Below are 22,990 nucleotides of genomic sequence, written 5' to 3' on the forward strand. Positions count from 1 at the left end.
CAAGGGTGGTGCACAGCCCTGCACCCAGCCCAGACACCCCCCCTCCTCTCCCCCGCCCCGCCACAGTCCTCTCTTGGCTCCGAGGAGGCCCTGAGCCCTGCCACTCCCCACCCTTTGGAAGGAGCAGACAGATGGGGTTGAGGGATGGAGATTGCGCCCCACGCCCTGAAGAGGTGAGAGAGGCTGAATCTCCCAGTCCGGCTGAACGGGCACTCTATTAGTGGTCCTCATTGTCCCTGCCTGCTGCAGGGCGACCCTGACCCCGCCACAGCTTCCCTGGCAACGCGATACAAGAACACGGACCCATCGCCGGGATGCGGAGGCGTGCGCAGCTGCAGGAGCCTCTGCAGCCCAGCACCGTTCCCTTCCTGCTGCCACAGCTCTCTCCCGGGACGGGCGGGTGAATGGCTCCATACACGGAGGGGGAGGCTGGAATGAACCTGGACCACCGTCTGGACCCGTCTCAGGCCCGGGACAGCTGCAGTCCCTGTGGTTATCGGCACGTGCACTTGTGTGAGCGCCTGGGGAGGGCGGGCGGGGTCTGCGTGCTCAGAAGGGAGAAGGTCTTCCACTTGTTACCCTCTCCCTGTGACCCGGCAGTCATGGGAGCTAATGGGTCTGGAGGGGTGCGATTGCAAATCACGATCTTGCCTAAAAATCACTGGGGACATCGTCCCAGCTTGAGCTGGCCACTTGTGCAGAAGGGGCACTGGAAATGGGCAGAGCCTCAGGTGGCTGGAGCTGCACGGGCTCCCGGCTCGGCAGCTGTGACTAGAAAAGACCACCACCCGATGGCAGTCCCGCCCTCCTGTCAGCCCAGGGCCTGAGCCCCTTCCCGGTCCCATCTTTTCAGAGCAGTGGTGTTACCAAACCAAGTGGGTTCGCCCTCCTGGTGAGTTAAATAAGACTCTATCTACACCAGTGCAAGTTGTCTCACAAAGTAAACTGTATTTGCAGCAAACAGGAGACCATGAGGAATCATTTCCAAAGTCATAGTGGCCCGAACAAAGGCAAGAAAAGACCTTCATTTTGGATGTGGACTCAATATTCAAAAGGGAGAGGCGGATATTCGCTTGCGCAGGCTCAGTTGGAGAACACGCTTCCACATACACTGCAGGTTAGGGTGATAAGGCCTAAGCTCCCCCTGGAGAGATCTTAGCATTAAAAATAAGGGAAAGGTCACGGGCACAGCTCTTGTGGTGAGGCTTGGTCTGGTTCAGGGTGGCTGGTGTTTGCATCTCCTTAACATAACAAAAGGGAAAAAAACAACTTGGAAAAACAGTTAAATGCTTCCAAACCCACCCTTGAGTTTCCCGGGGCACCCCGTCGGTGATAGTGGGGCCGAAGACAGGTGGAAAGAAGTCCGGGTTGGGGTCGGAGTCAAGGTGCTTCTCCTCCTGTGTCACCTCCCGGCTCCTGGAGCCTGGCCCAGCCTGGCAGCTCGCCCATCCTCAGCCCTCCTGAGGGAGCCACCACGCTGTCCCCAGGACCCTGGGCCAGGCCCTGCCCCGGGATGGCCCCACTGATGTTGTGGATGGCGCCAGAGGTCTGCTGCTGCTGCGGGGACAGGGCCGTTCTCTCGGAGGCCAAGCTGCTCAGAATTGGGGGCACGTAGGGCTGCAAAAAATGGGGCGTTAGTGCTCGGGTGGGGCAGCCATGAGATTCCATCCTCCCCCACTGCCCTCCCCCTTCCAGCAGGAGGATACATACAATGCTCAGATCGGACACATAAGGAAATATCAACTTAGGACGTCAGGACCCAAAAAATGCCAACTGCAGGATTTCCGAGCGGCCACAGTTAATCAGAGAACACAATCACCCAGTTCTCGTGACCACAGAGAAGGAAGCACCCCGATTTCTCAGAAACAGAACTTTTCCTAGCACTGGATTCTAGAATTCCTCACTTCATATAGGAAACAGGTCTACCCACACAGGACAGGCTTAGAATGCCGTCAATGGGACTTCCGGGAAGCGGAAGGAACCCACATAAGTGATATTTCCTCCCAGTCCCAGGCTCTGGCTGCCGAGCCCGGGCAGACCCAGGCTGCGATGAGGGCTTTCCCTCATCCACCTGTCCTGCTCGTCCCTTGTCTGGGGGGCACAGTCACACCCGGGGGCCTCTGGGTAATGAACCTGTCTGAGAACCCTCTCCCCTGGGGCTGGTGCAAGGACAGACACTGATAAGACTGCCTGACACCCGGGCGGCGGCCACTGGGAAGAACGCTGCAGATGAGACGGCCGCTGTCCGGGCCCTGGGTCTGTCAGGAAGGCAGCGGTCACAGTCCTGGGGTCCTGTGACTCCATTTTCCTTTCCCAGCTCCCCCCCCCCAGAAGCAGGATCCTGGAGGCTGGAAGCAGGGAGAACCAGGAAGGAAAGGAGTCCTGGTGTCCTTCTAATACTGTGCCGTCCTCCCAGGCAGGTGCAAGGTTCATTTGTTGAATTCAAAGGGGAGTTGGTGCGACACCCTCCTGGGGCCTGGCAGGGGACCTCCCACAGGCAGGGGCTGGTGAAATGCTCAAGATGGAGCTTCATCAGGCCAGAGGGCCTTGCGATATTGCTCACTGAAGGCCCACACTCACCAGGCATTAAGTGTGCAGAGGGGAAAGTGAGCAGGGACCAGAAGGGGGATAGGCGTGCCTCGTGGCAAAACTAATCACCTAACAAGAACCATCAAAGGACGTTTGAGGGCCCGTGTGGTTGTGATGGCTGCAAGGACTTGGTGCCCGGGTGAGAACCACAACTTACTGTGAAGGGTGGAGGCACGTGGGCCTCTGCTTTGCTTCCTGTGTTACTTGCCAATTCTTCTGTCTGCAGATAAGAGCAAAACCTTGCAATGATAAACAAAACTGATCTTCCTGAACTAACACCCTCCAAACAAACAGACTGTTAACACCCAGAACAATAGTACCAGCTGGCAGCAGGCTCCCAGCTGCAGCCCAAGAGAGGATGGGGGGCAGTGCAGGGAGCAGGGAAGGGGGTGGGGAGGGAAGCTACACATAGTACCCAACCACGCACGCCTTCCCCCGTGGATAAATAAAACCTGGAGAAGGCTGTTGACGTGCTGACACGTGGAGGGGTGGAGGAGGGGTGGAGGGTGAACCCACGGTCTTCTCCTCCCAGGCCCCAGTGGGCAGTGTCGAAGGAGGGGCTTTACCTTGTAGTTCAGAGGGATGAGGTGCTTAAAGCATCCGAAGCAGGCGTAGGCCAGGCCGACCAGGACGGTGAGCAGCAGGACCAGCAAGGTGAACATGTTGTGAGGGGCCCTCGGACCTGTGGACAAAAGGTCCGGCTTTGGGGGCTGCGGGGGGCAGGGCTGCCACTCACCCTCACCCTGCTGAGGCAGAGGGGCCACCCTCGTGCAGGAACTGTGTGTGACTTCCTCCTCAGGCAGAAAATAAAGAGATGGCATCACCCCCCACCCCCCCCACCCCCTCCAGCTGGGGTGGTGTCTTCACAGCCCGGAGCACAGAGAGGGACCCACTGAAGGGTGGCATTATCCCTGGTCAGATTTCAGGAACTGGGACACCAAGTCAGTGGCAGTTTGCCAGCTTCCTTGCCAGGTCACCTTCCTCCAGGCTCCAGAGTCCTGGGCTAGGTGGGATGGAGGCTCCCCCACCTGACCGGGGCAGAGTCACACACCTCCTCTGCCTTTTTCTTTTCCCAAGAGTGTCAGTTTCCCCTCCCGCGTGCCCCACCTCCTCCACACTGTGAGCTGTGAGGGCCTGAGCCCATCCACACCCCCAAAAGCAATCGGGACCAGCTTCCCACCCCCTCTGGTTCAGCCCCTTCACAGCTCATAAAGGGACTGTCTTCTCTCTAAGGCTGTCTGGGGCAATCGACCTGGCCTTCACCAGGGTTGCACTTGAGCTCAGGCCAGCTCAGGAACTGGGTAGTCAATGCTGCACCCAACCAGCCCTCACCCTGGGTACCACGCTCTGATTGGACACCCAGCCAGCCCTCACCATGGGTACCATGCTCTGATTGGACACCCAGCCAGCCCTCACCACGGGTACCACCTTCTGATTGGACACCCAACCAGCCCTCACCCTGGGTACCATGCTCTGATTGGACACACAGCCAGCCCTCACCCTGGGTACCACGTTCTGATTGGACACCCCACCAGCCCTCACCCTGGGTACCACGTTCTGATTGGACACCCCACCAGCCCTCACCCTGGGTACCACGCTCTGACTGGATACCCAACCAGCCCTCACCCTGGGTACCACGCTCTGACTGGACACCCAACCAGCCCTCACCCTGGGTAACACGCTCTGATTGGACACCCCACCAGCCCTCACCCTGGGTAGCACCTTCTGATTGGACACTGAGTTGACGCTATTAAAGCAATGAGGGATTTTACTGGCTAGTGTGGATGCAGGAACGTGAGGCCAGGGTCTGCCTCCTCACCCCTGCCCAGTCAGGAGGGCCCCTCACCCAGGCGCAGGAAGGAGAAGAAGTAGAGCCAGAAGAGGCACAGGATGGGAGCAGCCAAAGCCTGGCTCACAGCCGCGAAGTGGATCCTCTTCTCCAGCTTGGCCGGGAGGTAAACGAAGTAGAGGTTGTGCCGGTCCACCATGTGCTTGAGCAGGATGTAGACGAGGCCTGCAGAGACGGGGCTGTGAGCTGCAGACCCGGCTGGGCCACAGGGGCCCCTCTGCCCCTTCCTCCTGGGGGTGGCTTCTTGTGCATGGAACTGGGGCTGGGTCTGCTGTTCGACCACAGGAACCTGAAGTTGGGCTAAATGCATAAATGCCTCTCCTGGCTGCAGTGCTCTCTCTCTCCCTACCCCTCCCCTCCCCTTTATTTCCCTCCCCTCTCCTCTCCCCCCTCCTCTTCCTGCCCTCTTTCTCACCCCGAGGAGTAGAGGTGTCTGTGATTCTGTCCCCATGGAACACTGAGATTCTAGGATCATTTTGGGGAAAGAGGCTATTTTGCACCCAGATGTCTAGGCCCCTCCCATGCTGAGCCCCCCATCCCTCAGTGCTCGCACTCTCCCTCTCCCCCCCAAGCTGACCCCTGCACTCATCACAGTCAACAGATGCCCGAGGGTCTTACCCCAGGGGCAGCACACAAGGGGGGTGCTGCCTTTTCTATTCTGTCAGCTTCTTTTAAATTTTTTTTGGTTTTGAAGGAATGATACTGTAGATTTTTTAAATAGTACAAGAGAATATACAGGGAAAACTAAAACTTCCTCCTACCCCTAAACCTCAGCTATCACTGCCAGCAATCTCTTGGGTGTTCTGTTTCCTTCCAGAGTCTTCCATTTTTCTGCCAGTTCCTGATGTTTTCCGTTACAGTCATGCACCGCTTAACGATGGGATACATTCTAAGAAACATGACATCAGGTGATTTCGTCCTTGTGAGAACATCATGGAGTGTACTTACACAAACCTAGATGGTACAGCCTACTACACACCTAGGCTATGGTGGGGCTAATCCATGAGACTAATCTTATGGGAGCACTGCAGTGTATGTGATCTGTTGTTGACCAAATTGTCGCTATGTGGCACATGACTGTAGCTGCAAGACCTCGGCCTTTAAAGTCAAACCGTCCTAAGCTCAAATCCTGGCTCTCCTCACTAACAACGTGTCAAGTGCTTCCTCTGTGCAAAGGGCACAGAAACAAGCCCCGCCTTGTAGGACTGTGTGAGCATTAAGTGCGATGATCCGTGCGGATGCCATGGTGACCGGCCAGAGCGAGGGCGCAAACGTGAGAGCCTCGGTCATCGCCGCTGGCGCTGTCCTAGCTGCTGCTGGAGAATCAACCAGGAATCAAGTGTTCAGCTGGCAGAGAGCCTCAGACCAGGAGAAGTACTGAGCGAGGAAGACTAACGGAAGGAGTCCACGGGAAGTGAAACTAAACGTGGTGCCCAGGGGCTCCATGGCAGCTTGTGGTTGTGGCCACACGAGGACCGGCGTGGGGGCTCCACAATGCCCTGGTGACGGCTGCCCCGGGCGCGTGGCGGAATCAGCCATCCTACCCAGCCCAGGCCCGGCTCCAGGGCCACTCACCGAATGGCGTGGTGAGGGGGCAGGTGATGCTGTAGGCCATGACGACGGTGAAGACGCACAGCATCCACGCGTACATGGCTCCAAACTCAGACTGGGAGGCCTGGTTCTGGGAGGAGGAGGAGGCGACGAGCTTACAGGCTTGTTCCACCCAACACCCCTCCGTGCGCTGCAGCTGCTGAGGGGAGAGCAGGGTGGAGAGGGACCCTGGAAATGGGAGACTCACAGCTACCCCCCGCCCCGAGGTCCTTTGCATCCGTCCACTAGCCTTCTCCAGCTTCACGCAGCTCACCCCCGACCCCCAAGCTGCAGTGATTTATGTTTTCTTAGTGTTTCTCTCGTTCGACTCATGTCGACCCTCAGGCCCTTGAGCCCCCGGAGGGCAGAGAGGGTGTGTCTGAGGACAGACTGTAGGGTGACCCCCCCACAGACTTTGGCGTCAGACCCAACATCAGCTCTGCCCCTTCCAGCCGTGCGTCCTGGGCCAGGCGCTTAACCTCCCTACATCTTACTCTGCGCATCTGCAAAGTGGGGACACCAGCGCCCATCTCCTGGGGGGTCTGAGGATAAATGAGAGTGCAGTGCTTCTCCAGCTCTCCACTCACGGTACCGACAATGGCAAAGGAGAATAAGAGAACCCCTCACCACCCAGTTTAGGGAATCTCAGAACAAATGCCTGAAGCCCAGAATGCCTTTGACATCTGTGGCAATCTTAAGAGTTTATGCAAATAGCTGCTCCTGGAAAAGGAATCTGTGGATTTTAATTGTATGGATGGGTGTGATCAGACTGGTTAAAATGCAAGATTCCCAACTCTCCTCCACCTGCGAGTCAGAGTGGAGGGTTATGAAGACACGCCACATTCCCGCCACGCTCCTCGGACCTCCGCTCCCCGCAGAGGCGGCCCTGTGCCCTGATGAGAAGCACTGAGCACAGGGGCTGGGTGAGTGCCCGCGCTGGAAGCTCTGGAGGGAGTCGGGGCCCTGGCCCGCCCCGCCACCGCACCTGCTTGACGTTCCTGCGGTCGCCGGCCGTCTTGGCCATGAGCATGCGGAAGGTGTAGAGGATGAGGCCGGGCAGCCGCAACAGCTCCATGCCGTTGCCGATGAAGGCCGAGGCGATGATGTAGTTCACAAAGAAGGCGCCTTGGTCGGGCAGGAAGACGCACCTGGGGGACCGGCCAGTGTGTGAGCTGGGAGCCAGAGGAGCCTCCTTCCCACTGGAGGGAGAGAGGGGCCCTCGCCTGGGCAGGCGCAGAAAGTCCCGGAGATGTTATGCTCAGCCTCCACCCAGTAGGTGTGTGTGCAGCACACACACGTGCCAGCACTTTCTCAGCCCCCCCCCCCCCCGCTCTCCTGGCGCTCACATCCTATCTGGGGACACCAACAAGTAAGTACACAGCATGCCAGGTGCCACAGGGGCTCCAGAGGGAGAGAAAGCAGGGCGGCAATGTTTACTAGGTTGTGTAGGGTGGTCAGAGAGGCCTTTCTGATGAGGTGACGTTTGTGCAGAGATGTGGAGGAGGGGAAGAGAGAGAGATGGAGAAACCTGGGGAGAGAGCATTCCAAGCAGAGGAAACAACAGATACAACATGCCTGGCATGTCAATGGAACAAGGGCAGGGCCAGGCGGGCTAGGGTGTGGGGACAGGCCTGCAGGCTGGCCCGGAGCAGCTCTGACTGCCCGAGGGACCGTGGGGCACGGAGACCTCACAGATGGCAAGGCTGTCACCATGTGCAGAATGAGGGCGGTCGGGCTGGAGGAGGTGAGACTGGTCGGATTCTGGATCCACCTCAGAGACAGAGCAGTCAGGATTTGCTGGTGGAGGGAAGAGAGGAGACAAGAAGAACTCCGAGGGTTTTTGCCAGAGTAACCGGAAAACCGGAGTAATGGGCGGGGAAGTTTGTGGGAGCAGCAGACGTGGAGACAGAGGTCAGGAGAGTGGTTTGGGGCAGGTAGAGTCTGCGATGCCCAGTGGAGCTCCGGGTGGGGAGCAGCAGGCAGCTGGATGTGTGAGTCTGGAGGGGCAGATGGCGTTAGAGTTCAGGGGTCGTCAGGTGGCATTAAAGCCAGGGTCCAGCTGAGGTCATCTAGAGAGGGGGCGTGGACCGAGGTCTGACAGAAGCCCTCAGACAGCCGGCATTTAGAGCTCGCGGAGATGCAGGAGAACCTGCCAAGGAGGCTGAGAGGGAGACGCGAGGGATGGGAGACCAAGGTGGGAGAGACCCAGAGCCGGGTGAAGACAGTGTTTCAAGGAGGAAGGCGCAATTACTGTGTCAGATGTTGCCGACAGCCCACATAAGACGTGGATTGATAGCCGACCCCTGGATTTAGCAATCTGGAAGTCACTGTCACCCTAGACAAGAGCTGGTTGGTGTCTATGTGTCTGTCTGTGGCTGCCAGCTCCCGAGTCAGCTTACCAGCAAGAGCCCATTTAAAATAATTCACTCTGTTCTTCCAGGTAAGCATGGCCAGCCTTCCCTACAGACAGTCCTTTGGGAAAGTCAATCCCGAGCCCAGGGCCTCTATTAGGACCTAAAGTATAGTGTAAGGGGGGCTGAGGTGAAGCCCAGCTCTGTCTCTTAACAGCTGGATAACCTTGGGCAGGTTATTCCACATCTCTGGGCCTCAGTCTCCTCATCTGTAAAATGGAGCTAATATGAGTGTATACCTCGTAGCTTGTTGTAAAGATTAAACAAGAAAAGAATAAAACACTTGGCATAGCGCCTTCTTCAACGATAGGTATTACTATTAAGTGGGTGAAGGGGAGCAGAATATCCCACCTCAAAATATGCCACTGTGGCATATTGATTATTTTGAATTAAAGTGACTTCAGAAACAGCTGGTGCAAGAAGGACCCTCTGACCTGCCTTTGTCCCCCTGAAGGCAGGAAATCTCCCATCTGAAGGGCACCCTCCCTGCACCAGGAGGGCAGAAGGCATGCTTATCACCAGAGATAGGGAATTTAGGGCCAAGAATACTATATATAAAGAAATCTTATTACTTCTTCACAAATTTGCTACCCCAAGTCCAAACCCCTTTGTCAATTCTTTTTTTTTCTGTTGTTGTTGTTGTTGTGAGGAAGATCAGCCCTGAGCTAACATCCACACCAATCCTCCTCTTTTTGCTGAGGAAGACCGGCTCTGAGCTAATATCCACTGCCAAGCCTCCTCCTTTTTTTCCCCCCAAAGCCCCAGGCGATAGTTGTATGTCATAGTTGCACATCCCTCCAGTTGCTGTATGTGGGACGCGGCCTCAGCATGGCCGGAGAAGCAGTGTGTCGGTACGCGCCCAGGATCCGAACCCCGGCCACCAGTAGCGGAGCACGCACACTTAACCGCTAAGCCATGAGGCTGGCCCTGTCTTGTCAATTCTTCACAAATTTATTATTTCTTTGTCTAAAAGGTATAAAAAGCTGAATCGTTTGGTCACTTCTTTGAGTCTCATATTTTATGGGCTCCAGTACGTATGAAATTATATTTGTTTTTCTCCTGTTAATCTGTTTTATGTCAATTTAATTATTAGACCAGCCAAAGAACCTGGAAGGGAAAAAGGGAAAAGTTTCCTCCCCTACATGGGTGTGGTACGAGCTTAAAATACTAACAAGGACACACATCAGCAATAAGTTTAACTCCACTCTCCTCAAAAAATAATCCCCAGTCCAGACAGTCATTCTGGTTGCAATGTTTAAATATTATTCTCCTTCCCCCTCCCTGGCACCACTGAGACCCAGCAATCCCTTCTCCCCAAGAGGCCCTGTTCTCAGTAAGTAAGTTTCATAGAATGACACTGCAACTAATTGAGTTTGGGCCTAAAAGATTAACCACATTTCTGCACACTAGCACAAAGTGGGTCAGCTCCCATGGTGTGGCCAAAGGCCCTGCCTGGCCCCAGCCCAGCCAGGACGCTGGTAGGGGTGGTGGGGAAGCCCCAGGCCCTGTGGTCTGGGGGAGGAAGACAGTGTGTCCTGAAGCACAGACTACCCTCCCCCGAGTGCAGCCCCAGCCGGAGCCCCTACGGCTCCGGAAACTCCAAAACTCAACGTGGCTGATACTTACTCCAACCTGATACAGGCGTCTGAGAAAGTCTTGTCAAAGAGCCACCAGAAGAAGAAATCCAGACTGAAAGAAAAATGAATCCCATAAGAATTTATTTCTAACATTCCATGTGATCACTACACGTTTTCATTTTTTCCTGCTCTGCAAAACAGGCCGGAATCTCAAAATCTACATTTGCTCTCTCAGTTACTACAATGTAACTTATCAGGGCCTGCTTTAACAGAAATTTCCTTCCTTGAAATAAACAAAGCCAGGATTAGACCCCCACCTAAGTAGGAAGTCGGTGATGTTTTGTTTTTTAGCTTTTTTCTAAGCAAGTGAGATCTATCTCCGGAAAAACAAATGGGCCACACCACTGCACTCCAAGTGGGTGGGAGAGGCTTAAACGTTGTCAGGGCATCCGGTCCCAAACCATTTCCATTTTCCTGGGGACAGTGCTCTCCAGATGTGACCCTGAGTCTGAATTCAGGGCAGGAGGTGTTGACATGTACCTGGTGAGGCCGAGAGAGGGCAGAATTAGCACCATGAAGATCAAGAATATGTAGACCTTGCTCATCATGATCCGGTTTTCCTGAGACCTGCAGGAAGTCAGAGGTGAGCCCTCACAGTCCCCCAAATGCTCCAGGTGTCCCCAGTAAGGCCCCTGCTGCGTGTGCATTGCCCTGGGAGGGGGCATCAGAGACACGCTTCTCAGGGGAGGGGCCCTGAGCTCCCGGGCACTCACGTGGTCCAGTGAGACTCCAGCAGCGTAGAGTAGTAGACGATGGTGGGGAGCAGGGCTGAGAATAACCACAGGAGGAGGGTTGGGAAGAACTGGCTGATGAATGCATTCTAGAAAACAAGGGCCACAGCACAGAGAGTCGGGGGGCTGTCCACCAACGGGGCTTTGAGGCCATGACCTGTTAGCAGGGCGGCACAGTGAACTCCTGGGGTCGGGTTTGATCATCCTTGACCCCCAGAACCAATGCTGTGCCTGGTACAGCATAGATATTCCATAACGTTGGATGAACAGACAATAACAGGACCTGATATTTGTAGAGCTCTTTAGAGCCAAGAAAGCAACTTCACATCCAACTGAGCTCCACTCGTCTCACTGACCAGAGACAACCTCCTCCGTTCCCTGGAGAAAACCAATGATGGATGCCAAGGGAAGATGGAACGATGCAGGCCAGGGCTCTCCCCAGCTGGCCTGCCCTCTCAGCTCCCATCCGACTCACCAGGACTGCTTCATGTTTGTCCCCAACCCCATCTAGGCCCGTTGTATTGTTATCATAACTACATGGTTCGATTAACTGAGTACTTTCCCTGATTAAATGTGCATCAAAATAGAGAGAAAATCCCTGAAAACTAAGTTGGATACTTTCCAAAGACTTGAGAAAGGCCAATTTCTTACAAATGCTGTTGAATTAGAGGAAAGCAAGTCAACTATAAAAGACAGAAGGAAATGGAATCTGGGAGGCTCTATGCTTAGAACAGCTTTGCAAGTAGCTTCACATTTTTGCTTTACTCTGAGAAACCACAACTGGAATCACAGACAATGAAATGAGGGTGTGGTTTATGTAAAAGAGAAAAGGGGACTCTCATCAGCAGATCCTCCCTCAAAAGAACACGCCTTGACCACTTATCAATAGATTGGCAAGGAATGAACGTCTACGCGCTTGAAATCTAAACAAAACTGCTTAATGTACCCTATGTACTTCTTATATATACTGAGTCAGATAAGAGGGCTTCAACCACACGTTAGCTATTCAAGCATCATCACAGCAGCCCCGTGAGTATAACACGGCAGGGGTTTTAACTCCAGGTTTTGGATGAAAAGCCAAGGCTCAGAACCCGTCAGCCAGGGACTGGCCGGGCGAGGACCAGGACCTCTGGCCCCCAGCCCAGCATGCTTCCCAGAAGGATTAAATGCCACGTGGGATTGGAAGACAGAAGGAGATTTAGGGTGACTTTTCAGTAAAGGCAATGTGGGAAACCAATATCTTTTTAAGTAGATGCCAATTCACGGCATGTTTAGCTGTTATCTCATGGATTCATCTAAGATTTTTAAAAATCATTCATTCCCTATCTAGAATCAATGACTTTATAACACGATTATCAGAAACTGAAATGTAAGAGAAATATTAACTTATGATTCTGCCACCCCAGTCAACAAAGCTCTTTGCATTCTTTCCTACCCGGTCCCCACAGCATCCATCATACACATGTATCACTATGATCATTGCATACAGACAATTTTACATTCTACTTTATGACAAGCCCCCCACGTCTGCCACAAAGTCTGTACAATTTCTTAATGGATGTTTAACATTCTATCAGAATCAATATACCTCATTCAACTCAAATGACCCCTAGTGTTGAACATTTAGATTGATTCCATTAAAATATATATATATATCATTACAGTAAAGACATTGTAATAAATGTGGCCATGCCTGCTCAGGGCTTCAAAGCACAGACATGAACTGAGTGACATGGCCTCCTGGTTCAGTGTCCCCCACATCCCTTGGTTCCCATTCCTCCCCCACACACCAGCCCTCCTGTTTCCAGCCCTCCTGGGATGGGCCTTGCAGAATGCTCACTCACATTCAGTGCATAGATGGGTTTGGTGACACCGAACTTGTCCGTGGTGGACAGGATGATGGAGGGTGTGGTCAGAAAAAACAGCACCTTGAAGAGAATGAGGTTGATGACCAGCCACCAGAACCACCAGCAGAGGCCCTGGACAGAGAGGTTCTTCCTGCAGAGGGGAGGACACAGGCCCTGTAGGCTAATCTCCCAGGCCCCGGCCACCTAGACACCAACAATGCCCACGGCTTTGGTGGGTCGAAGGTCAAATTTAGGCAAGGCAAGAGACTAGCCCGAGGGCTCTGGCTGAGGGCCTATTCAACCTCAGGAGTACAGACAAGCGTTCTGCACTGACCTTCAGCTATAGGAAGGTCAAATTTCGGGTTCCTGTGAGCTCAGAGGGCAAACAAGTTATTCGCTGCTAACGTGGCTCCCCAGCTGGAGTCTGGGTGTTAGAACCTGCCTAAAGGGCTACATGAGCACGCAAGCAGACCAAACGAGGCTCTGACACGGCAATTCTTAGACATGCCTGCTATGCTCTGTGACTAATGACACATTCTTCCTGCGGGGGCCACGGTCTGGGGTGCAAGGAGGATAGAGGCAGGGACAAAGGCACAAAGACCCAGCTGGACCCTGCCCTGGCCTCTCAACCACCAAGAACAGACCCACAAACCAATCCCAGGTTTAGACAGCCCTATGAACCCAAGAGCAGAACTGTCAGAGGCTGAACTAGAGCCCAGTGGAGACGAGCACCCAAAGCTCGCTCTGGGTAAGGAACTGAGCCGGGCTGGACGGCCAGCCGTGCTGGGGCCGCTGCTGGGGCTGCCCTCACCCCGGTCACTGGGCTTAAGGCTCCAGATGGACCTGCAGACACGGCTTAGCTCACCAGCGTGTCCCCCAGGCTAGACAGGCCGCTGACACTTGACCTAAGGCGGCACTGTCCCATCCAGTAGCCACGAGCCACATGTGACTACTGAGCACTGAAATGTGACTGCTCCAATCAAGATGTGCTAGAAGTGTAAAAGCCACACTGGATTTCAAGACCACGAGTATGAAGAGGAGAACGTAAAACAGCTCAATTTTTAAAGAACTGATTACATGTTGAAATGATAATATTTTGGATGTATAGGGAGAGATACATTACTAAAATTAATTTCAACTGTTTTTTACATGGCTACAAGGAAATTTCAAATTCCACACGTAGCTCGCATTATACACCTACTGGACACCGCTGATGTCAGGGAGCAAGACTGGAGTGAAGCCCCAGGTGAGGATGCACACCCCTGCATCCTGCCCCCATCACTGGCCCAGACAGGTGCAGGACACCTGTGTGGTCTCCCTGAGTGCAGGTCACTTCTGTGCTTCCAGATGACTGGGCAGCCCCCACTGGTGCCCAGGCATCTTTCCCGCCCCTCCCCAGCCCGGGGCTCACCAGCAGATGTCCTCGGGGTGAGAGGCCAAGGTGACCGTCCACTTGGAGGGGCAGAGCTCTCTGCTGTAGGAGGATGGCTGGGGCTCACCTTCGCACTGAAGGCCCTGACACTTGGAGGTGTTGAAGTCTTTCAGGATGCTGCCAGGAAATGCAGAAATGCCAGGGCCCACACCACCTGGGGTACCACGTACACACGTGGGAGCCTCATGGCACAGGGCTTTGCCGTATTATTAGTCCCTTATCATTCAGTCTATGAAGAGATGCCATGCTCGGCGCACTATGTGGAGGATTTTGCTTAATCCTCAGAACAACCCTGCAAGCCAGAGATTACCATTCCTATTTCACAGATGAGAACACCGATGCTCTCTGAGTTAGGTTCTGCGCCCCATCCATCTGACTCCAGCGCCCATGCCGTTTGCATTGCCCCGCACTCTGCTCCTCCTCGGGGCCGTCCCCCTCCGCCCCGCCCAGGAAGCTGGAGCATGGTTGTACCCTGCTGCCAGTGGCCTCACCTTTCCAGCCCTCTCTTCGTCCGCAGCCCCAGAGCAGCACAAGACCATGTTACATGTGGCCTGTTCCCATTCTGACTCCAAGATTTCCCTCCCTAGGACTCCCACCTCAACCCTCACCACTCTTTCCCCCTTTAGTCTCATGAAGAACCCACCAGCGCCCTGCTCCTGTCCCCCTGCACCCCTCCTCTTGCCACTGGCCTCCTCCAGGCCCCCTCACTTCCGGGTCTGCAGGGCACATCCGGGAGACTGTTCCCAGGGTCCACGCTGCCCGAGCAGGGAAGACATGGGAAGGGGCATTTGCCTGGCCGCCTCCTTTCCACGTCACTCACCCGACCCCATCCCCTTTGGCTCCCAAGGCCAGATGACACCAGATCCCAGGAGCTTTATGAGCTGGGGCCCAGGCCAAGGAGCACTATGTGAATGCACTCCCAGGGCCGGGCTCTCCGCAACCATGAGTGCCCTGGGTGCCCAGGGCTCTTCCCCACAGCTGTGCAGTGGTAGGAGGATGGGACGCCCATCCTCAGAAGGATCTGTGGTCCCAGAGTGCACATCTGAAGGAGGGCGGCATCCATCCCCCCTGGCAGAAGGCTGGGGGACACAGAGGCAACGGGACCCGGGGGGCAGCTGGAGAGAGCCCGGCAGGGGGAAAGGCCACATCAACGCGGGAGGGGCTCAGCTAGAATCACTCGGGCCCAGCTGTCCACAAACACGGGCTGGGCTCACAGAGGGAGTGAGCGTGATGCTGCCTCCCAGTCACGTCCGGGGAAGGAGATGGAAATGCCAGAGACAAATCCCAGCCATGCTGACTCAGAGGGACAGCAAGTCATCTGGGGGACAGGGAGTCAGCCGAGGAGGTGGCTGGGACACGCCCACACTCACTAGGTGGCCATGGACTTCTCCTGGAAGGTGACGAAGGCCATTCCCAGTGGCTGGTCCCAGACCCTGGATTCCTCCTCTGTGATCTTCTCCATCAGCCGGTCCTTCATGCGCCTGTAGTAAGAGATGGCGTCCTCCTGCCAGAGGACACAGCCCCTTGTGACGACGTGGCCCTGGGCAGGTGTCAGGGGGACCCCAGCGCCTGCACTCCTGATTGGGGTGTGGGTCCTCACCCGCTCACACCCGGGCACTTTGCAGCAGCAGAACTGGCCGCAGCACTTGGTGTTAATGAGAGGCCTCTGGCCTGCCTTCATCTGCAGGTTTGTGTAATAGGTCAGGCTCTTCTTGGTATTTTCTCTGCAGTGGAGGGAGAAACTTCAGACTCACAGTCCTGTGGTACGGACCCCACACCCACCGTTCAACCATCGGTCACCACCAACCCGGGAGTTCAGCTTTCTGAACAAGAAAGGGGCGGAGCCACCCTCCCTCCTCCCCAGCTCGGGGAGCCAAGGCCCCCATGGAAGAAGGGTGAGCATCTCAGAGGGGGAAGGCGTCAGACAGCTGCGGGCCAGCTTAACCCAGGCACGCCCGCCCGCCAGCCCTCCCTTACCTCTCCTGGCACAGGTCCATCAGCCTGGCCACGTCGTAGCAGAGCTGGACCTCCACCACTTCACACGTGGGGTACGCGTCCCTGTGCCCAGCACGGGCCAGAGGCAAAAGACGGCCATTAGAAAAGAGAACCCCCAGGTGGGAGAGACCCCCAAGTCTCCAAGGGTGGCAGAGCAATCACGCTGCTCATTTCTGTGCCAGCAGAAACCTCTTTTCTCTTTGTCTTTACCAAAGGGGGAAGTTTTGAAATTTAATACAAATAGGGTTTTAACAGCATGAAAGTAAAACTGCCAAGTTCATACCCACTTGGCTTTAAATCGGCTGGCACTTCTGGGGAAAAATGAACAGTTTGTTATCTCCTCTACTCACCCAAAGGAACAGATTTACTGTCTGCTCTAGGTCCTATCTGCCTTGGACCATCACTGAAATCCTATCCAGTCTGCAACCCTTTTGAAGGTCACAGGCTTTTTAGGTCTAATGAAAGTAAAGGACCCTCAGCCCAGAAAATGTTTACACACACATTCACAATCACCGTAAAATACTTATCAATGTGCCATATACATACTCACTATTGACCAGGTACTGTCACAGCGTTAACTTATTTAATCCTCACCATAACCTGTGAGGTTTTGTCCCCATTTTACGGATGAGGAAAATAAAGGTCAGAGAGGTTAAATGACTTCTGCCCCAGGTCACACAGCTGGTGAGTGTCTGAGGCAGGATGTGAATCCAGGTGGCCCAGCTCCAGGGCCCACGTCTATAGCCACCATATGATGCTCCCTCAGTGTACACACAAAACCGTACACACGGCTCCTGGGGCTTCCTGGACCGTGTAAATCTCCACCTACTACATGTAAATCCCCACCTACTATGTGCCAGGCACTGTTCTGGGTTGCTGGAGATGGAGCCTGGGTAAGTTTACACTTTAGTGAGGGAGACAGCCCGTAAACACATCAATCATTCATTTACTGTCGTGTGCCACATAACAATGTTTCAGTCTAGGATGGAACATATATACGATGGTGGTCCCAAAAGATTAGTACCATATAGCCTAGGTGGGTAGTAGGCTATACCATCTAGGTTTGGTTAAGTACACTCTATGATGTTCACACAACGACGAAATTGCCTAATGGCACATTTCTCAGAACGCATCCCCGTCGTTAAGCGACATGTGAGTGTAATCAGTAGGACAATTTCAGGTTCCAGTAAGAGCTCTGAGGAAGAGAACCGAGGTGTACACATCCCTGCTACAAGGCGAGTTCACACGTCACTCCCCATGGATTGCAGCAGGGGGCACTAGAAGGCCTCCTAAGACAGGAGAAAGTGTGACTCAGTGTTTGTCTGGGCAGGAGACCTTTTCCTCTTTAAGCTTATACATTCAGTGGAACTACTGTTTCCAAATGTGGCCTAGCAGGCAACTCTGGGAGATTTCATTTTACAATTCTGTTTATACTACTAACTTGCTTAGCAAGTGTTTTTATGAATAACACAAAGTTAAAGCATAACCGACCCCAACTCTGTACTACAAATTAGTGATGCTGAATTGATGAGGAATAAATACAGACTAAACCTCAGCTCCTGGCCCCGGTTCAAGCCTTCCAGCCCAGTGTCCTTGGCCCTTCCACAGCACCAGCAGAGCTGGCACACGGCAGCCATTTGATGCTCATGTGGCAGGGCCAGGTCCTTTTCCAATCTCACCTGGGTGCCCAAGGGGAAGACGTCAGGTGCTTACCTAAGGTACCTGCCCCGTGGGACTGTGCTGGTCCCCCCTGGAGGGGGCTCAGCTCCCCTTTCCATCCACAGCCCTGCTCACCGGAAGTGGTTCTCCATGGTCTCCTTCTTGGCACCTCTGGGGAGTCCTGTGATGAACAGCGTCCATCTCACCTGCCAGAGAAACACACCAGGGAGAAAAGTCACCAGGGCCAGCCAGCCTGCAGGTGAGCCCAGGTTTTCCACCCCTTTCAAGCCTCCCAAAGGAAAACAGTGGGAACTCAGAAGGCTCAGGTGTTCTTCCGTGGCCTGGCAGAGCCCTGAAGCCTGTTATTCACACAGCATCTTCTTCCAGGCTGTACAAAGAATACTTTTCCAAAGCAATTCCATGAGCTTCCTGATGACAGGAGACTGAGAAGAACCCGGAGAGGGAAAGTGACTCAAATGGGGTCACACAGCAGATCAGAGGAGGACCCAGGCCCGGGACCAAGCACTAGAAACTCTCCCTCCCCCCTCAAGCTGTGGTTGCAAAGAGAGGGGGCTTCTCTCCACCCGGACTTCTTGGAAGTTACTGTGAGTCAGTAACTACAAGCCTAAACCCTACAAATCTAAGGGCTGGTCGGCAGAATGGGGGAAAAATATCTAAATCCCAAAACAATCTATCAGAAAATTAAAGAAAAAGAAGATTAAGCCAATGTGGAGCACAAATATGCAAGCCCGATTCCACAGAGGCCGCCCCTCCCCGACCTCCCTCAAGCTCACAACACGGTGGTCCGCTGAAATGAGTCTGGGCTGCCATTCCTTCCGGCCTCTCCTGAGACCCTCACCAGCACAGCCAGCCCCCAGCCTCACTCACCAGGTTCTCCTCTGAGCACCTGATGGACCGGGTGTGGTGCCGCATGAAGCCCACGGTGAGGAAGAGGTAAATGACGGCAAAGATGGAGTGCAGCCAAAGGAGGTTGTTGCTGAGGAGGGGACAGCACCCACCATCAGGGCTGGGCTCCCAGGCAGGGACTGAGGGTGCAAGGGCTGGGCGGGGTTGCCCTCATGACACTGGGCTGAGGGCCGAGGGCTTCATCACAACAGACGCCTCCAATAGAGGCCATGTGGCCCACGTGAACACTTTAGAGACGTCCCCTGGCCCTGTCCTGACACCTGAACCCCAGACCCACGGGGCCTTCGTGTTTCCTAAAACCCGCTGCAAAACAGCAGCTGCCAGGGCGTGTCCCTGCCCACAGCCCAGCAGCACATTCGCTTTCCGCTTGGTCCCACCCATCAGCACCCCCACACCCTCCACCCCAACTCACCCAGTCTGTAGGTTTGCTATTGTCGTCCTCCCAAAACTGTTATGGTCTTTGTCTGCAGAGAAACACAGATTATTAGTCCAGGGTCACAGTGGGGAGGGGGACAGGGGCAGGACCAGCCTTGGTGTGTGGAGCTCCGAGGAGAAGCATAAGCTGGCCAGACCAGCGGGAGGACAATGACATCTGTCCAGTCTTTTCACAGCTACACCCACCATGGCCTCTACTTCACTCCAAGACGCTCCCTGACAACTTCCCAACCTACCATGTGGGCAAAGTCAAATTGGAATTCGTCTTGCTTTGAGATTCTTGTGGCGTTCCCTGAGAAATCTAGAAACATCCTAAGCTGCTCCCAAAACCAAGGCTGGGAATCACTAGGGCATTAGAAGTAGATTGGTGATGACATTTTGGAAGCCAGATTCCTGCAGTTGCTTGGAAGTATAATTCCATGCCCTGATTTTGAGTCTGAGCGTCACAAACACCTTCCGGATCCACTAACTGTGGCCTCCTGACTTGGGTGGAGTGGGAAAGTATAAAGCACTCTCTGGGAGCCCCTGTTTCCATAGATCTTGGGGTTTTCCTCCTACTTAATTGATATTAGAGGCCCCAGGTCTTGGCCCAGGTTTGGAGTGGATTCTTCTCCAGATCTTTAATCAGATGGAAAAGTCCAGAAAGTCACCTTGAGACCCTCTCACATCTGAACGTGGGCACAAATCCTGGGGTTCTGGTCACCACGATGAGCCCTTCCCCTAGGGCTGCAGCTCTGCCCGGGCCCAACTCAGACAAGACGAGGGGTCCTTACCCAGCAAGTCTCCCAAGAGGTTGACGGGCAGGATGACACACAGAGACAAGAAGCTGACCACCACCAGCAGGACAATGATGTGTTTCTGGAAGGACAGGTAGTGGATGGCGTCCTCACCACACCGCTCCCAGATCTGGTCATCGCTGGCAAGACACACACACGGGATCTCAGGGAGCAGTAGTAACAGGCCGGGCCCGGGGCCTTGTACCGATTGTCTCATTTAATCCCCATGACCGTCCTGTGAGGCAGGTTCTCATTTTATCCACATTTTTTTACGTATGAGGAAGCAGAGACACAGAAAAACTGCATAACTTTACGGTCACACGGGTTATAACAGCAGAGCTGTGACAGAACTTCAGAGCTGCCCTCAGCCCGCCAGTCCTGGGCATGGGAACCTACCACCACTCCATCTGACAGCCCTAGAAACATTCGTGCCCACGTTTGCACGTGGGTGAGGTGTGTAAATACACTCACCCACAGCCCCTCTCGCATCCATGGACAAGAAAGCCACCTACGGTGCCTGCTGGGCAGCCCCTCCTGACCAAAGCTGGGTGGGGCCCCGGCTCATGGCCCCATCTCTCCTCCATCTCCCCTCAGACGAGCCGGGAGAGAGAGGTGGAACCACTGCTCTAAACGTTCTGTGGCTCAGTCCATCCTGCTGCCCCTGCCACGCCCCTGCCATGGCCCCAGAGATGGGAGGTGACTGGCTCTGCCCTTTCCCACCCTCAGGGCTGCATTTGGAGGCTCCAGGTCACTGGGGCACCCAGAAAATTCCAGGTTCTCACAGCCGGACTGCCGTGCTATGCAGGAAGCCGGGGGATCTCCCCCTTTCCACTCTCCTGATGGGGCCTGCTTCCAGAAGGCCAGGAAAGCACTGCCCTGGGAAGAGTCAGGGAAGCCAGCGCTGCAGCATAAAAAGGCAGATCTGAAAGGTGTGGAGCGTGGGCTGTGAGCTCAGACAGACAGACGGACCACAGTGGAATCTAGCTCAGCCCCCTCCGGGAGCGGGTCACGGGCTCACCTGAGGCTGGGACCTGAAGCAGGGAAGCTACTGCCTCTAGGTCCCCGGAGACTCAGCAGGTGCCCAAGAGGCGGCAGGACCAGGCCCCCGACGCCGCGCCCGCACCTGGCGGATGCTCGGAAGGATGCTCGCTAACGTGACTCCTTTCTACCATTTACCCGGAGGACGAAGCTTTGCAATGAACTACACTGCTTTCACTTCTGCCTAAACCACCAAATGACATACTTTGCAAAATACGTGCCTACGAAACAAATATTGAGGAAGATTAAAACCAACAAATCAGCAGTTTTCAGTACAGTTTTCCATGAGATGCTCTTCTGATTTCCCTATCCTGCTGGGGAAAGGCCACTCAGAAGGAAACGGAGAGGCCTCTTTACAGGTCACTTGTAACACTGGCCATGAGCAGCTGTTAAAACTTAATTGTAGCTTCAAAAAAGCCAAAGGGCAGTCCATTCTGTGGCTCGAAGAGAAGAGAAACAGCACTGGGAGTTGAGAAGGAAAAATACGCCTGATACGGCACTAAAATGACCAAGCAGAATACACAGCTGCACCCACACGACAGCCCCACTCGATGAGAAACGAGTGTCCACGCGGAGGGGACTGGAGGGGGACACGGAACAATGAAACTCAGGAAAGGCGAGGGGAGCGACTGCACTGCAAACTTGTCAACAGCCTTGCTGGTTACCAGGAAAAGGATGAGCCTGAGTCTCTGGTTTTGCCCCATCAGGTCCAGGCTGAGAGTGGGGTCCACAGCCCAGGGGTGGGAGGGGTGGTCTGAGCCCCCACCAGCAGAGGCCATGGAGAGCGGCCCTCCAAAGGAAAACAAGCTGTGGCATCTTTCAGAGGTTGGTTATGGCGACTTAAAATTTCTTCTTATTGCTTCTTTTCTGTGTGTGATGGACTTGATCACAGTGACTGTATCACTTCCAACATGAAGAGGAAATACGTCCTAGTGACATGATTTTGTCAGGGGCAGGGAAGGGTGGTGTTGGCAAATCCGCCCCTCCCACCACGGGCCCCTCCCCCGTGAAGCCCCTCCTCCTGCCCCCTCCTGCTCCAGACCAGAGGTCACTGTCTGCTTCTCCTGAAACCCTGCCTCCTGCCGGTTCCCCTGAGAACAGCTCCCACCAAACTCTACTGTTTACAACACGCTCTCGCGCGTACTAATCCATTTGATTCTGACAGAGCAGATGCTATCCTCGGCCCCTTTTACAGTTGGGCAAACCGAGGCCCAGAGAGAGGGACTTACCCAAAGTCCTATAACTACCATATTTCATCAATTCTAAGACGTCCTTTTCATATTTCAACCCCTCTGAAATGGGGTGCACCCTAAAGTCATAGCTGATCACCGTGTAATAGGCAGCATTTCGCATCCCCAGTGCTGTGTACAATAAGGTGTGTGTGACAACGATGGCTCCTTAGACTTGCTGGACACAGCAGCAGGTGGCAGAGCCGAGACCCACATCTTGGCTCCCTCCACCACATGAGAGGAGACCACCCAGCTCTTAATACCGAGAGCCTCTTCAGGATTTCTCTCCACAGCCCCAAGTTTTGAAAAAAGAAAACTTTTAACCAAGTGAGCTGAATGTATCACGCAATCATTATTTCTCCACTTTTCACTAATTCAAAGACATGTGAAACGGCCTAGAAGAGCTTCCACCCAAATATACCAGCGTTAACTATTAGTAGATAAAACTCCCGCCTAAAGCAAAACATTGGCTTTAATTAGCTTGCGGGGGGGCAGCCTGGGCCACCTGGATTCTCGGCCCCCACACACTGCCTCAGACAAGAACTGAAAAGAATCTAAGAGACCCCAGCGCAGGACCAGGCGTCTTGGCTCTTTCCTCCTGATTGGCCCAACACCCAAACAGACCCGCCCATACAAACACCCCCAGCCGCCCCTGCTGAACCCACCTCAGGTGGAAGATCCTAACCAGCCAGGAGAACAGTCCCTGGAAACGGAGAGAACGGGGGTTAGCTTCCAACTTCTTTGTCTTTGGGAGGCAGACAGAATCGTCGTCTTTGACATTAAATGACCATTAACTCCTCTTATACAAAAACAGGGCTTTTGTCCCAAATTCAGCCAGTGACTCC

At 54.3% G+C, this 22,990-nt stretch overlaps 1 protein-coding gene across 1 annotated transcript; it reads right to left on the bottom strand.

The window, feature by feature from the left end:
- Positions 1–928: 928 nt before the first annotated feature.
- Positions 929–22,935, bottom strand: LOC131399543 (CSC1-like protein 1; the record flags this gene model as incomplete). Its single annotated transcript, XM_058533892.1, has 20 exons — positions 929–1,241; positions 1,407–1,617; positions 2,747–2,809; positions 3,156–3,271; positions 4,436–4,603; positions 6,014–6,119; positions 7,014–7,176; positions 10,066–10,128; positions 10,557–10,643; positions 10,790–10,896; positions 12,652–12,805; positions 14,066–14,203; positions 15,457–15,590; positions 15,687–15,810; positions 16,064–16,144; positions 17,876–17,946; positions 18,629–18,737; positions 19,080–19,131; positions 19,876–20,018; positions 22,811–22,935. Coding segments are annotated over 20 exons (2,277 nt in total), but the record flags the coding sequence as incomplete, so codon positions are not given.
- Positions 22,936–22,990: the final 55 nt, after the last annotated feature.

Source organism: Diceros bicornis, chromosome 38 (assembly GCF_020826845.1).
Source record: "Diceros bicornis minor isolate mBicDic1 chromosome 38, mDicBic1.mat.cur, whole genome shotgun sequence".
Classification (NCBI taxonomy): domain Eukaryota; kingdom Metazoa; phylum Chordata; class Mammalia; order Perissodactyla; family Rhinocerotidae; genus Diceros; species Diceros bicornis.